This window comes from Mytilus californianus, unplaced genomic scaffold (assembly GCF_021869535.1).
Source record: "Mytilus californianus isolate M0D057914Y unplaced genomic scaffold, xbMytCali1.0.p SCAF_8, whole genome shotgun sequence".
NCBI classification, from domain to species: Eukaryota; Metazoa; Mollusca; class Bivalvia; order Mytilida; family Mytilidae; genus Mytilus; species Mytilus californianus.
Window position 1 is genome coordinate 25,309,249 of NW_026262734.1, and position 16,954 is coordinate 25,326,202.

At 32.4% G+C, this 16,954-nt stretch overlaps 1 protein-coding gene across 1 annotated transcript; it reads left to right on the top strand.

The window, feature by feature from the left end:
• The first annotated feature begins 6,111 nt into the window (after positions 1–6,111).
• Positions 6,112–10,375, top strand: LOC127711961 (cerebellin-3-like). Its single transcript, XM_052218116.1, has 4 exons — positions 6,112–6,319; positions 7,120–7,232; positions 7,991–8,206; positions 10,265–10,375. The coding sequence occupies exons 1-4, from the start codon at positions 6,112–6,114 to the stop codon at positions 10,373–10,375; spliced, it is 648 nt and encodes a 215-aa protein (XP_052074076.1).
• The last annotated feature ends 6,579 nt before the right edge of the window (positions 10,376–16,954 follow it).

The window sequence follows — 16,954 nt, forward strand, 5'->3', positions numbered from 1 at the left end:
ATCTTGTCAAACCTCAGCTATTGTCCTCTTACATGGCACTTCTGCAGTGAACAAAACACAAAGAAAATAGAAAAAAATACAAGAAAGAGCACTGAGATTTATCTATGACGACTACAAAAATTCTTACGATACACTCCTTGAACAGTCTAAGCTACCAGCACTAAAAAACAGAAGAATGAGACTTACAAAATAATTGATAAATCAAGTCCGGAATTCCTACATAATTTAATAAACATTAAAGAAAATTCATATAATTTTAGGTACAAAGGCAGAGCGGATATACCACGGTCAAAAACAACAAGGTATGGTAAGAAAAGCTTTAGTTATGAGGCAGCAAAACTCTGGAACTCCTTGCCAAATGAGGCAAGGAGCTTATCAACTTTTTGCCAGTTCAAAAATTTTATCTCTACCTGGTGTTTTCCAGAAAATTGTACATGCAGTTCTTGTAAATAATTTAACTCCTTGCTGCTCCATGACTTAACTTTGAAGCCTGATGTTTGTTTTTTTTATTTTTATGTTTTGCTATTTTTTATTCTGATATTTGACATTTGTTTTAATATATATATTGCTTAGCTTTTATTCTGCATGTGCTATCTATGTATTAATACATGTATGTGCTGTCTGTATGTTTGTGTTGTATATGTATCTGATGTTATTACATAAATATAAAAGATGTGGTATGAGTGCCAATGAGACAACTCTCCATCCAAGTCAAAATTTATAAAAGTAAACCATTATAGGCCAAAGTACGGTCTTCAACACGGAGCCTTGGCTCACACCGAACAGCAAGCTATAAAGAGCCCCAAAAATTACTAGTGTAAAACCATTCAAACGGGAAACCCAACGGTCTAATCTATATAAAAAACGAGAAACGAGAAACACTTATGAACCACATCAACAAACGACAACTACTGAACATCAGATTCCTGACTTAGGACAGGTGCAAACAATTGCAGCGGGTTTAAACGTTTTAATGGTACCAAACCTTCACCCTTATCTGAAATAATACTGTAACATCACAACATAGAAAGACATACTATAAAATATCAATTGAAATGGCTTAACTCAATCACAGGACATATTAACACCAGTGAACATAAACTGAACAAATAAACTTGATTTACATAAAATTTAGAATGGAAAAGGGGAGTGTGTCAAAGAGACAACAACCCGACCATAGAACAGACAACAGCAGAAGGTCACCAACAGGTCTTCAATGCAGCGAGAAATTCCCGCACCCGGAGGCGTCCCTCAGCTGGCCCCCAAACAAACACATACATACAGCCCAGTGATAATGAACGCCATACTAAACTCCAAATTGTACACAAGAAACTAAAATTAAAAATAATACAAGACTGACAAAGGCTAGAGGCTCCTGACTTGGGACAGGCGCAAAAATGCGGCGGGGTTAAACATGTTTATGAGATCTCAACCCTCCCCCTATACCTCTAGCCAATGTAGAAAAGTAAACGCATAACAATACGCACATTAAAATTCAGTTCAAGAGAAGTCCGAGTCTGATGTCAGAAGATGTAACCAAAGAAAATAAACAAAATGACAATAATACATAAATAACAACAGACTACTAGCAGTTAACTGACATGCCAGCTCCAGACTTCAATTAAACTGATTGAAAGATTATGTCTTCATCATATGAATATCAGGCACAATCCTTCCCGTTAGGGGTTTAGTATCATACCATCATAACATATATGAGAAGAACATAACCCGTGTCATGCCAACAACTGGTTTTTAAATAAATGTGTTTAGTGCCGATGCAAAGACCCTATAAGTGAATCAATATTAACGCCAAAATATGCAATCTTTAATGACCTGACAACAGTATCGTAACTATATCCCTTCTTAATAAGTCTATTTAAAGGTTTTGTTAGCTTCAGAGGTGAATACTGACATTTTTGTGTTTTATAAAGAATATTTCCATAAAAAATTGGATGTGAAATACCTGAACGTATAAGACGTCTGCATGTTGAGCTATATTTACGAATGATGTCCTTATACCGATGATAAAATTTAGTAAATGTTTTGACTAGTTTGTGATATCGAAAACCCTGGTGTAATAATTTTTCAGTAATACATAAATTTCTCTCGTTAAAATCTAAAACATTGTTACATACACGAGCGAATCGTACAAGTTGAGATATATAAACACCGTAAGATGGTGACAAGGAAACGTCACCATCTAAAAATGGATAATTAACGATAGGAAATGAAAAATCATCTCTTTTATCATATATTTTAGTATTAAGCTTTCCGTTAATGATATAGATATCAAGATCGAGGAAAGGGCAGTGGTCATTGTTAGTATTAGCTTTATTTAAAGTAAGTTCAACAGGATAAATTTCTTTAGTATACATACTGAAGTCGTCATTATTGAGAGCCAAAATATCATCCAAATATCTAAAAGTATTATTAAATTTGTGTATCAGATGTTGTTTCGATGGGTCTTTGCTGATTTTTGTCATAAATTGTAACTCATAGCAATACAAAAAAAGGTCCGCAATAAGTGGTGCACAGTTAGTCCCCATTGGAATTCCGATAACCTGACGATATACGGAATCTCCAAAGCGAACAAAAATGTTATCTAGTAAAAATTCAAGGGCATATATAGTATCAAAGCATGTCCAATTGACATAGTTTTTTTGTTTATTGCTACTAAAAAATGACCTAAAAGAGTTTGAACATATATATTCACATTCTGACTTTTTAAATGCCCATTTAATTAGGTGTGTGAATTTTTTCTTAATGAGAATGTGAGGCAATGTGGTATATAGGGTAGAAAAATCAAAACTTTGAACAGATTCAAAATCACCAATATATGCATGCAATTTATCAAGTACTTCCAACGAGTTCTTGACACTCCAAAAGTAATTAATTCCACTATTTTTCGAAGGCCTTATTTATGTATGTTTTGTTATTTAATATCAGTCGTTTAAAGAGCTCTTAAGAGCTCATGTTCCTTGTTATTATGTATATATGCAACCCGACTTTAAATAAAGATTACTTTACTTTTACTTTACTTTACATCCATGATAAACAATATTCAATGGCCCTTACTTGCTGAGCGCCGCCTCAAAACCAGGCTGATTATGATCTACAAATTCATCCATGGACCCAATGCAATTCCATCGCTAGTCATTATACTAACAGAAACTAGAACAAGAAAAGCACAAAACCAATCATTTCGGCAAATATCCACCTCAAAAGACGGTTACAAATGGTCATTTTTTCCACAAACAATAATACAATGGAACTTGTTACCACAAATTGTAGTAGCATGTCAAACAATTGCAACCTTTAGAGAACATAGATACTTGGGGACAGGACAGTTTTCTTTTAGCCCTCCCCCTTTTTTCCAAAATCTGTCATTTTTTTGTTTTCTTTTAAATTTAATTATGCTAAGGAAGTTATCATCGTGAACGAAATGTAAGAAAATAAAAAAGTATTCCCGTTTTCAGTTTCACATTCTTGAATAAATATTCGTGAACGAAATATAAGAAACTAACTTGGAAATAGCATTAATGCATGAACTATATGCCGTAGTAACAAAAATGAAACTTAAAAAAGAAATGCAACACATATTTTATAAAATTTAACAAAATTAGAATTTTACACAATAAAAATGCTATTTCTATGTCATTTCATACAATTCATTTAAATAATCGTTCGTGAGAATTTTAAATTTTAGTTGAGAACCGATTAATTGAAGACCACACACTAGCCTGATCACAAGCTTTTTACACGGTAAATTGTTCATGGGGAAGAATGTAGCATCTGGGATTCCCAACTTGAAAGGAACAGTGTTGGGTCCTCTACTGTATGTACTATATATGAACGATCTACCTGACAATTTAAACTCGGATGCTTACCTATTTGCGGAGGATACAAAGATGTTTAGAATAATCAAAGATCCAAGCGAAAGAATTATTCTCCAAAACGATCTGAAAAACATAGACACATAACGTAATAAATAACTACTAAAATGAAGAAAAAAAATCTAAGCACATAAACTTATGCAGAAAGGCAAACAATTATGACAAACTTAATTCTAATGTATTATTGACCAAACAATTACAAAATGAAAGAGAAAACGTATATCGGAGTTTTAGTGGATTCATAACTTACATTTGAAAATCACATATTAAGTAAATAAGTCAACAAAGCTATCTCGATCGTTGTGGTTCTCAGGAGAACATTTAATGTATCTGAGCACTGATACATTCTTACCATTATATAAAATTTTGGTCAGAACACACTTGGACTAAGCTTGTTCACTTTGGTCACCGAATGATGGAAAAAAAACATATTGATAAGATAGAAGGAGCACAAATTGGGTAAGTACACAACTACCAGGCCTCAAATTAAAGATCTCAGTTACCTAGAGAGACTTAAAAAAAAATAGGCTTACCAACATTAGAATACAGACAAACCGGAGGGGATATGATTGGAACTTTAAAAACCATAAATGTTTATAACGATAAGGAAGCAAGCTTTTTATAAAAATTGGCAGAAGACTCGCAAAAAAGAGTTAGTAGTAGAACGGATAACAAGAAGGTGCTCAACCAGAGGTGTCAATCGAATTAAAAAAAACTATCTTTCGCTGTAAGTGGAATAAAATTTAAAAAAAAAGGTCCAGTAATGATTATAAAAATCGACTTGCTAAATATTGGAAAAATTTAGAGATCTTCTTTTAAATTTATGATTATAAAGCAGAAATACCCGGAGTCACGAAAATGGAAATGATAACGCTAATCCAGAAATAAATTATGAGTCTGATGAAGAGAAACCCTTAGTATGATGTACTGGAAATCAACTCTAAGTAAAACGGCTGCAGTTTCAGTTTGCTAATTCAAAATATTTATTTGTATGAGTTTGTTGTTTATACCAATACTGGCTTTAATACAACGGTGGAGAGTGTGCGTCGATTTATTGACAGTGCGCGAGAGCAGTTTTAAAGCTCACAAAACTTGGTAATTGAGTGACATTAAATATCATTTTGATGCACCCACCTTACTGTCCTTTTTTTAGTGTTAAGGAAGTTTTTTTACATCATCTACTGACCACATTACGCTAATTGCTAATTTAAAGGCCACACCTAACAACTCATATAGTTGCCAAAAATACCGCCATCTGCAAATGAAGAGCTTTTCAGTTGTCCTACGTTAGTAAATTGAATGCAGTCAACATCATGATGGAGGCATAAATTCATGAAAATGTTAAAATTGTAAAGGAAATGATACAGGAGGGATTCATGCTTTAAATTGGAATTTTGAGGTCGAAACTGTGATATTTCTATATGTACAGTAAAAGCCATCATGAACAAACTCTTTCGACTTTTCGTATATCATTTTATCTGTAATTTCAATATTAACATTACAAGAAATAAAAGACTTTGTGAATGTAAATGAATGTAAAGAAAGAAGGCTTGTTGGTTGCATTTAATCACTTTCATTTTTTGACTGTAATGCGACTGTCAGTATATTAATTGCACTTGCGCTTAAAGTAAAATCGAAGACAAGTCATCTCTTTCAAGAAGGATCAACACATGACAATATAAAGTTAAGATCCTTCAGAATTTTGTACAAAAAGTATGTTTTGTATATTTATCCCCTTTATTTGAAATATTGATTTATTGTATTTCCGGCTTATTATTTCTTAATAGATACATGCAAACCTGTCACCGACTTCTTTAATGTGTATCATATTCTGTGTTTCTAAAAATCAAACGAGACCTCGACTCTACAATAAAATTTGACTAGAAAGTATATAATGAGCATTTAGAAGTCACCATATGGCATACAGCAATGTGTAACATACAAGTTAGATTCTAAAAATAAAACTTGTACAGTACAATGTATATGAGCACATCGAAAATATCCAACATTGGCTTAAGATTTTCTTATGATGGCTAACAATCTTCTGAAGGAGGTAACGGCTAGTTTTTCGAATATTTAACACATCTAGATTAACATTAAAGTGTAGCGTGAGCAAATCAGTTCACCTTGCCTTAATGATAAGCTTATAACCTTACATGAATGTCTCACTCAAGATAAGAACATTTAATTTTGAATCATACGTGAATGCTAATGTAAAATGAATACAAATATCCCTCCGATTTACTTAACGATTATATTTCTTTTGCCAACAAGTCGAGTACTGTCGCAGGAAGAAGCCAAACACACAGAAACACGTCTGCAGAGACTGGAGATCATTCTCGACAGACAACAGTCTGTTATCAAGGAACTTCAAACTGATATTAGAAGACTGAATTTGGAAATTACCGAATGTACATCTATGAAAGGTTTGGATTAAATAATGTAACAATAACTTTACTGCTGAAGTCGAATAGCGGATTATTAAAACGTTTGATTAGTCATTTTTTTTTACTTAAAATACCGCTGTTTTGGGAATTTGTGAAATGGAATCAAATGATTTTTGGAGTCACGAGCGTTTAATTATTTTTAAGGTAGCTGTGGTGTCTAAGTGTTTGACGACAGATTTTTCTTGGTTAAAATTCAATGAGTGAATTGCTTTTCATAAATACTTCCAAATATCAAATACAAATAAGGGTTCACGGGCCTTATGATAGTTTAATGTTTAAATATCAAGTTTTAGATGTTTCTGTTGTACATGTGTATATTGAATGGTACTGAGTAAAAATATTTTTAAACCAAAAAAGTGTGTTTGCAACATGCCCAGAAGGAATGCTCAGAAAAAGACACCCAATCTACTTTGAATAGAATTTGAGTTTCCGTAAATGTTTACTCATATCAATAATATTTTTTATACAGTTACGGAGAATTATGAAATAAGATCTAGAATGAAATAGCAATATTATAATTTGGCCCGCCGAACAGGAAAACATATAATATTTGAAACTCATCTTTTCTTTTTGAAGCAATTGTTTACTATTGAAGTTCAGTATCATGTTTGTTTTTTGCGCCTGATTGTTTGTTATTTATTTATTAATGTTTATTTTATTTTTTTCCTCGAGAATTTTTCGATTTATACAGGTTAGTTAAAATATCAAATTTCAAAAGGAAAGCGTATAATATTAGCCAATTGTGTATGTGAATGCCAAATTTAAGTTTGTTTTCATATGACATGTACCAGTTCAGAAGAGACAGAATTCTCCAAATGAAGTTGCATTTTCAACGCAACTAACAACACATAAAACTGGACTAGGCCATCATGCAGCAGTTGTATTCAACAAGGTAAATCAATTTATTTGCACAGTTGACATTTTTATCTGTTATACACCATGGAACTGAAAGGTAATATAAAAAAAGTTAACATACATTAATTTACCTATTTAATTTATAATTAACACATTATCTTATGTTGAATGTTCTATCAGTAAAGGTTGGTTTATGCAGTACACTAAAATTTACTAGACATTCATTCATCTGATATTCGTGTAATTTTTATCTCGTGTGTACGTGTTGAAGGTTAGTCCAGAAATACTTATTCTGCATAAAGAAATCATTGCATAAGTCTTTCACTGCCTTTAAATTATGTCAATATGACGATCATCGAAGTGTAAGCTACCACTGCAAACGCGTGTATATCTAATCAGCAAGAAAATATTTACCCAATGAAAGGTTCACAAACAATGACAAAGGATAGCTGTCCCGTTTATTATTTTTGTTATGAACATTGCCTTGCTAAATTTTCTTATGTGAAGGTCTTATGTTGAACGAACATTAGTCATTCTTAATGTTGGGCTTAGGAGTGAGTGGATTTGGATACATTTTATTTGAAGAATTCAGAAAATCTTGATAGTTCGAATATATCGTCTTATATCTGCAGAAATAGTTTAGCCATAAGCGGTGATTCATAAATTGGCATTTGTTATAAGGATTTTCATTTATTCTTCAAAATAGAATTCTCAAATGCTTTAATTTGTACTGCTCTAAATATTCATAAGTACAATTATTACTTTCAATATTCCTTTTGAACACATTTTCTATAGGTTATACTGGATACAACTTCCTCATACAATAAAGGCGATGGTGTATTTGTTGTTCCCATGGCTGGTATCTATGTATTTACTTGGACAGTATCAGTAGGAGATGGACACTGGGAGTCAACAGAATTGATTGTTAATGGCACTCCCTATGCTTATTCCAAAGTGGACACAGCTAACGGTAGTGACTATGGCAGTGGTACTCAAACTGTTGTACTAAAGGTAATCAGACCTTTGTAAACTGAATATACTTCATATAACTTCTTTTGTAGACGAAAGATACAAAATTTCATCCTGGTATCTATGATGAGTTTATTCACATACACTATTTTTTATTAATGATATATATTTATGTGTGTGTGTGTTTGCCTTGTCATTTGAAAAGGTTATCTTATTGTGCTAAACATCTTTGATAGTTACAGTTTCTCTCTATCTACTGTAGTTTCTACAATAAACTCAGAAAAGCTAAAATCGTAACTCAGGGGCATTAACTCCTCTAATGGGTTAATTGACGATATCGGTTATGTTGACTTCTTCATAGATCTTATTGTTCTGGTAATATTCACTATTCAAGTTCCTCTTTGTCTATAATATTATTCATTATAATAACTAAACATTTTGAAATTTGCTGAAAAAAGGACATTTCAGGGACATTTACTCTAAATTGGGTTTTTCCGATTTCCTAAAACATTTCTGGCAGAACTTGATCTGCTGATCATTTCACCCTAAGTGAGTTTTGCTCTTGCTGCTTTAGTTTTTGAGATATAAGTAAACAAATGCATTTTACACTAAGTGTTCTTTTTAGAAACAGTGACCATGTTTGTTGATGGCTCAAATCCCCTGATATACATGTAAAACTAAATTCCCTATGAAACATTCAGGTAACGTTTGATGATATTTGGCCGAGTATATTAAAAATAGAAGATGTTTTGCAAAGTTTATAACGACGGGGCCCACAAAGCTCACATAGCCGTTTGGGTCACGCGAACTATAACTGGATTTGTAGTGTTGTTATATATTTTTCCAAAATATTTCATGCTAAAACAAATATTAAAATATTTTCCAAACAGTTATTTAAGTTATCCGACTTCGTAGTACATCTGGATATGATATAATTGATTTACTTGTATACATCTTAAGAGTTTATTTGATTAAATAAGAAAAAAATACTGCTCTCTTTTTCAAAACTTATACCATCGCGAAATAAATATTGACGTCAGAAAACTATTTTCTTTCTCGTGATTTTGTGTAGTGATTACAAAAAGCAGTAAACGATATATAAAACATAATATCTTCGTAAACATTTAGTTTGAAGATAAAAACACATTAATCATAAATTCAGAGCAATGAAAGAAACAGGATATGGTGCATTGTTTCTTGGCCCCCAAAAATCATACACACACATGACACAACCAAACGCAAAGGAACAGTTCGTTAATTGTGGTTCGTCACTTCAAAGCTCCATTAACTTCTTAAACACGACCCCGTATAATTAGCACCAGTTTTATCGAATACCTTGGCTTTATTTTTGAACAAGTTTCATGCAGCTCTTCATTCATGAACATTATATATTTATATATAAATTTGTCTAATTCTTACTCGATTGATACCTTTCCCAACAAGTTGGTTAAATTTTTATAATCAACGCGTGGTTTGTTAGATCTCAGTCTTTCATTGGTCATAATTCGATTATGACATAAGATTCTTACGCTGTCCTCTGAATTTCCTATTGTGTCGACACGAAAAATAGCGACCATGTCTGATGACGTCACGTAGACAGAACACAACATTTTACAGATTATTGATCACAGATTCCGCCACCATATATCTCGTGATATATGATATTTCTCCACTCTCGACAGTAAAATATATATATTATGTCCCTTTGGTATCTTTTGTCTCTTTTATATATAGAATACAAGATATCTTCACTGTGAAGGCGATTTCCCAAAACGTCCATGCATTGTGTTATGGCATGCCTGAAAATTTAGGATAGGTACAGAGGCAAGACAAAAACTACAGTTTTTTGCCTAACATAAAGTAGATCAAAATGTTGATATATTACAGTTTTTTTAAATGTATATAAAAACTGCAAGAATACCAAAAAATGTCGAAAACTAAGTGTAAATTGTTAGCAACGAATATTCTTCATAATTTTATTTAATGTTTTTACTTATTCCCTATTATAAATTATTTTCCTTTTTTCGTAGTTTAAAGTTTATTATGCTCATATATGTTCAAGCAATTCTAATATTAATGTTATGCCCTTTTTTATAATAGGTAAACCAAGGTGACCATGTATTGATAAGAACGGGGAACATAGGAGACGGAGTCGTAGACGGCAAAACGTATGATACATTTTCGGGCTGGATTTTGTTTCCATTGCAATAAATTGAAATTTGACACTTATGATATTGATAACTGTACCTATTCGACTTTTTTTTTAAAAAGAAAGGTTTCTTAAAATCTTTCTTAAGTCATCTGTATCACCCGTGCATGCTGGTTTTTTTTTTCCTTTTTCATCATTGCAAGCATTTATATGTCGTGATAAATTGGATTAATTCTAACTTCAGTTTCTTCAGTTAACTGTTTGAATAGTGTGCATGAATTTCAGTTAATAAAATAAAACTGCCAGGTATCCTATTTTATCTGCATTTCCTATTGTACATGTTGTATGTATGCATTTCGTTAAATAAAATAGAACCTTCAGGTGTTCCAGGTTATATGCATTTCGTTAAATAATATAGAACCTGCAGGTGTTCCAGGTTATATACATTTCTTCTTGTACACATTGGATCGCACTGGTTGAGTGGTTTATACCATTGTTTTATAAACTAGCAGTGGATCAAAAAAGCAATGTTGTTCGCTACAAAGAATATATGTATAATTGTTGAAACAGTTCTAACACATAAAAGCTGCAAAACCCCAAAAGTACACAAACAAAACCATCAAAAATTACTTACATTGAAGGAAGTATAAAATAATCAGATAAGATAATCGCAAGAATTGATGTGTTATCTTTTCAAATCGAATAACGACAAGATTGAACCACCCCCACTCTCCGTAAAAGACACAAACATAACATTTTAGTATACATTTTTCTGTAGCAATATGTATTCTATAATGTGTTCTGATTAAAACATTAGTTTCCTGATTTCATGTTCGTGTTACGTTCTCCTTTTACAACAAATCAAACAAAAACGAAATAAAAAAACACAGAAACAAAGAAAAAAAGAATCAAACACAAAACCCTGAAAAACATAAAAAACCAAGCAAATAAGTACATTTTACATGGAGGTGTATAACTTTCAGAGGGAGTGAGGCATATTATTACTACCTATGGCTTCAAGGTCAAAATTATTTAACTTTCGGGACATTGTGGATGGAACATAATTTTTCCACTTTTGACATAGACTCAAAGGTGTAAGAACGGTCAAATCTAACAACGAACAACTTTTTATCAAAGAGTCTCAATCTTAATATATGAACAATTACTATTTGTTTGACAATAAAAAAAAAGAACTTGTTGAACAGTACCTTCCTTTGAAGGTTGTTTATAAATGTGTTACACTCAGAAACATATCCTTCTATCGAACGTGTCCAATTCCCCAAATGTGCCATTATGACGCCACAATGCGCCCAAACATGTCTATCTTGTGAAGGACGAAAAAAACGAATTATTTATTCAACTCCTAATTCTCCATACTTTAAAATGCCCAAATGTGTCCATCGAGTTATGATTCGTTAATAAACGAGGGTATGCATGTTCTTTAAAATCAGTTATCAGATGGTCTTTGGCTTACGTTTTCGTTAAATTGATTAAATTTGTGTCGTAATAAAAACACTTTGTAGGTTTTTAAAGTTTGAGCTTTTATTTGTCAAGTATTTTCTGTAACATTCAGATTTTCACTATGTCAAGATTCCTTGTAAAAACAATTGTATGTATTTTTTTATTATCCTGTTTGTGTCTTTGGACTCTAGTCAAACAGAAGTTTTAAATCGAGTTTCTTTGTCGTACTTAGTATTGACGTCACATTGGACATATTATTGCTCTACGTGTTGAGACATTTTGGTGTTTTAAAGTGGACACATTTGGGCGGAAAGAAATTGTTAGACACGTTTAGGCAAGATAAAAATCTGACACGTTTGGGCGATTTCTGATTTTAAGGACACGATAAGGGTAAACAGTTATTGCGCTATGAATGCAACTAATGACGGAAATGAAAATGTAAATATTGATGTTTATAGTTTGTAAAATACTGTGTTGGAGGGTGTGGGTTGTCAGATTTGCAAAACACCTTCAAATTAATATGTGTAGATGAAAGTCACATATCTATAGTTTAAAAATGTCGAAAATGCATGTTGTATTAAGTCAGAAATGATACAGTGAACTTAATTGTTTGTCATTGGTACTTCTTAAATTGATATAAAATGTCCAAACTAGAATAAAAATGTAAAACTATAGGTCATCATATGGCCTTCAACAATGAGGAATACCCATTACGCATATTCAGCTATAATAGGCCCCGCAATGACAAATGTAAATTAATTCAAACGAGAAAACTAACGGCCTGATTTATGTACAAAAACAATGAACAAAAAGCAAATATGATAAACAGCAACAAACGCCAACCACTGAATTACAGACTCCTGACTTGGGACAGGCACATACATAATGTTGCGGGGTTAAACTAGTTTGTTGATGCAAATCCTCCCCCTACTCTGGGACAGTAGTGGAACAGTACAACATAAGAACAAACTATAAAAATCAGTTAAAAAGAGCCTAACTCATCAGATCGAGTCAAAGCAGAAGAAAATATAAAAAAAAAACACATACCTGATAAAAACAACTTAAAATCATGCGTCTAAGACTAAAATTTCAATCAGTACACATCCAACATCATTAATGTGCATATGTATATAAAGATAATATTTAGTTTGATTTTAATTTACTGATAACAAAATCAATATGTATGCCAATAAAACAATATTCAAAGATCTAATACCAGTTTTGAATAAGTTTAGTTTAAAATATAAAGATGAAGATGTGGTATGATTGCCTATGAGACAACTCTTCACAAGAGAACAAATGAAACAGAAATTAACAAATATAGGTCACCGTGCGGCCTTCAACAATGAGCAAAGCCCATGCCGCATAGTTAGCTATAAAAGGCCCCGAAATGACAATTGTAAAACAATTCAAACAAGAAAACTAACGGCCTAAGTTATGTACAAAATAATGAATGAACGGAAAACAAATATGTAACACAGCAACCAACGACAACCACTGAGTTACAGGCTCATGACTTGGGACAGACACATACAGAATGTGACGGGGTTAAACATGTTAGTGGGCGCACAACCCTCCCCCAAATCCTGGAACAGTGGTGCAACAGAACAATACAAGAACTGTACAGAACAATTAACAAACAAAGCATATGATCAACAGCAACAAACAACAACCACTCAATTACAGGCTCCTGACTTGGGACAGGCACATAAAGAATGTGGCAGGATTAAACATGTTAGCGGGCGACCAATACTCCCCCTAACCTAGGAAAGTGGTGTAACAGTACAACATAAGAACAAACTATAAAAATCAGTTGAAAAAAACTTAACTCATCAGATGGATACAAAAAAAAACACATCTAACAAAACACAGAGTGGACGTGGCCGTGTACTTGTAGATCTCAACAACAAAAAAGACACTAAGTACAGTACAGTACAGTAGTTACTGGCAGCTTGTTTAAAGCCAATAACGACTTATAGATAAAATCATCCATCTAAGACTTCATTATCAATCAGTACACATCCAACGTCCAATGGATTTAGTGTAAAGACGTCATAAACAGTCAGAGAAAAACATGGCCTTCTGCTATGCCAAGATACAGTTATCGACAGATTGTAGAGTCATGAATGTGCATATCTATATAAAAATAATATAAAGTTTGATTTTAATTTACTGATAACAAAATCAATATTAATACCAATAAAAACAATATTCAAAGATCTAATTACAGCGTTGTATTGGTAACCTTTTAAAATATATTTATATAAAAGATCGAAGAGTTTACCCGGATCGTTTCTAACTTTCCGTGTTCGGTAAACAACATCTTCGTAAAAATAAGGATGTGCTATCCCGTTTGAAATAAGTTTTCTACAGGTACAACCAAACTTCAAAACCAAATCTGTATATCTATGGTAGAATTTAGTAAAGGTATTAAGTAATTTGTGGTAACGAAATCCCTGACTTAATAATTTACCAGTAATACATAGATTACGTTCAATAAAATCCAAAACGTCACAACAGACACGGGCATAGCGAACGAGTTGTAATATATAAACACCGTGAGATGGTGCCAAAGGAACACCATCATCCAAAAAAGGAAAATTAACCATAAGGAACGAAAAATCGTCCCTTTTGTCGTAAATCTTAGTGTAGAGTTTCCAGTGTAAAACTGAAATATCTAAATCTAGAAAAGGACAGTTATTACTTTTTATATTTGATTTATTTAAAGTAAGTTCCTTTGGGTAAATTTCGGCAGTATATTTAGAAAATTCTTGATTATTTAACGAAAAAATATCATCAAGATAACGGTAAGTGTTGTTGCATTTATCAATTAAATGCAATTTAGACGAGTCTTTACTGAGTTTGGTCATAAACTATGATTCATGACAGTACAAGAACAAGTCTGCTCTTAAAGGCGCGCAATTAGTGCTCATAAGAGTACATACAACCTGTCGACAAACTTTGTTGCCGAACCGTACATAATTATTATCAAGGAGAAAATTAACAGCTTCAATCATCTCATTAAAGAAGAAGGCTTTAAATGAGTTTCAAATTATATATTTGCATTCAGATTTACCAAACAACCATTTGATTAAATAGGAAAACTTTTGTTTGATAAGATTGTGTGGAAGTGTAGTGTAAAGTGTTTAAAAGTCAAAACTGTCAACAGAATCAAAAGGACCAGCAAAAGCACGTAATTTATCTAAAACATCCAAAGAACTTTTTAAACTCCAACAATATTTTATTCCACTATTTTCATATATTTTATTACAAAAGCTAATGATAAGTTCTTTGATAGAGGTTAAGTAACTAGTTAAAAACACTGAAAGACTAGTAGTAGAACACTGGAGGCCGAGATGAAACGATATCTTACTGTTTTCTTGTGTAGTTTAGGTAACCAATACATAGTAGGGACTTCAAATGTTCAGAAAAGGCCTTAAGCTGTGATGTAGTTATGATATGTTTGTTTACTATATGACTCTCTGTGCAGCGCTGATGGAGGACGATATTTAGGTCCTTTTTTCAAAAAGTTTTTAACCTCTCGGTCTTAAACGATATTGAGGTACCCCTTAATAACATGGCCATAGGGATCATATCTAAAATTCGACGATTCACAGTTTCAAGTTATAGGAGTATTATTTTCTACATTGACATCTGATGTTACTGTCGTATAATTAAAAATTAAACTTCTGCTGGGTTTTTTGTATGTGTACGAAATAATAGGTGGTTCTGTGTTATCAAAATAGGGAGGTATAAAGTTTTAAATGTTATACTTGATAAGTTGATAAAATCAATACCTCTGTTGATATATTTAATTTCAGAAAGTGCTGTTTATGATCGTCAGGTTTATCGATACGCGGGAACAACCTATGGTGGCAAAAAGCTGTAATTATACGTGAATATTCATATAGTGGGCTGAAGAACGAGATTGTGTCACACTCCTTGAAAATATCATGTAATTTACTAGTTAGTATTTGACCCAGTTTACATAATAATTGATGCCTACCATTGCTTTTAAATATTGATAGATCATCAAGTGTATAATTTATACGATGTTTAATTCGTTGATTTCGATTGATACGTTTGCCATGAGACCTATTATTACGTTGTCTTTTATCAACAATATTCATGATATCAATAGAAGAAGTTCTAGATATGTTCTCTTGTCCAAGTATATTGTCATTTAGACCCAGGGATATCCTGTCTGCAGTCGTTTAACCCAAGACAGTTCGATGATTTTACTGGAATCTTCAAATTGTTTATGCGATTGCCCTTGTTGTTTCTGGATCGTTTCGAGTGGTTGGAATCTTATGAATTTTATATTGTGGTTGTGTTTACCTTAAATAATGGTAAATTATACTTTTGAATTTCTTAGGTTTTCGGAAGCGGGTAAAAATCCCGTCCTGTATGTCCTACATATTGTATACCACACTTTGGCTTTGTTCAAGTAACCATGAAAATAATGAGTGAGTTTTTCATGTAATGTCACAGAAAAAAGAAAGCCGAAAAAACTCTCACCGTTCACTGTTGACTTAACAGTATTATCAGAAGATAATCTAGATCAGGTTAGTCATTTTCTGGCATTGCACAGGAATATTTGTGGATATCCCCGTGCATTTTTATTTAATAATCTGGCTGTAGTAACATTGCCGTCTTTGACACAAGTGTAAAAAGTGCTAAATTTAGAAGGGGAATTTCGATTGACGGCGGTTGAAGTTATATTTGGAATGAGGTTTTTTGAGCACGTGAATATCCTTGAAGGATTGGTGTATATTGTTTTCTTGCCATTTCGTAAAATCATGCTTAATTAGGGGTAATGAGAAAAATTAAAAGAGGCCGCAAGTCATAACATTGAATAGGAATTACAATAACGGAATATGTGAACAATTTATAAAGCAGTCGAAAAATTCTTATTAAAACTACAATGAACAGCCCGACAGAATGACGTTAGTAAAACAAAACCGACATATAACAAACATTGGTCCGAGAAAACGGTTATATCGTAGTGAATTTATCTAGGACAGAACACGCATATTTATATACAAATCGCATCTGGTCTATCCAAAAAATATTTTTACGGTTTAGTGTATTAATATTGGGACAAATTATATCAAAATTATAGAAAGGTTTTATAGACTTTCACCCAAATTAAGGACCATTTTATGTTGAGTGGGTGTATA

Coding starts and splice junctions, on each gene's coding strand:
- LOC127711961 (XM_052218116.1), top strand. CDS start 6,112: ATGAATACAAATATCCCTCCGATTTACTTAACGATTATATTTCTTTTG. Junction 6,320..7,119: donor CGAATGTACATCTATGAAAG/GTTTGGATTAAA, acceptor TTGTTTTCATAT/GACATGTACCAGTTCAGAAG. Junction 8,207..10,264: donor CTCAAACTGTTGTACTAAAG/GTAATCAGACCT, acceptor TTTTTATAATAG/GTAAACCAAGGTGACCATGT.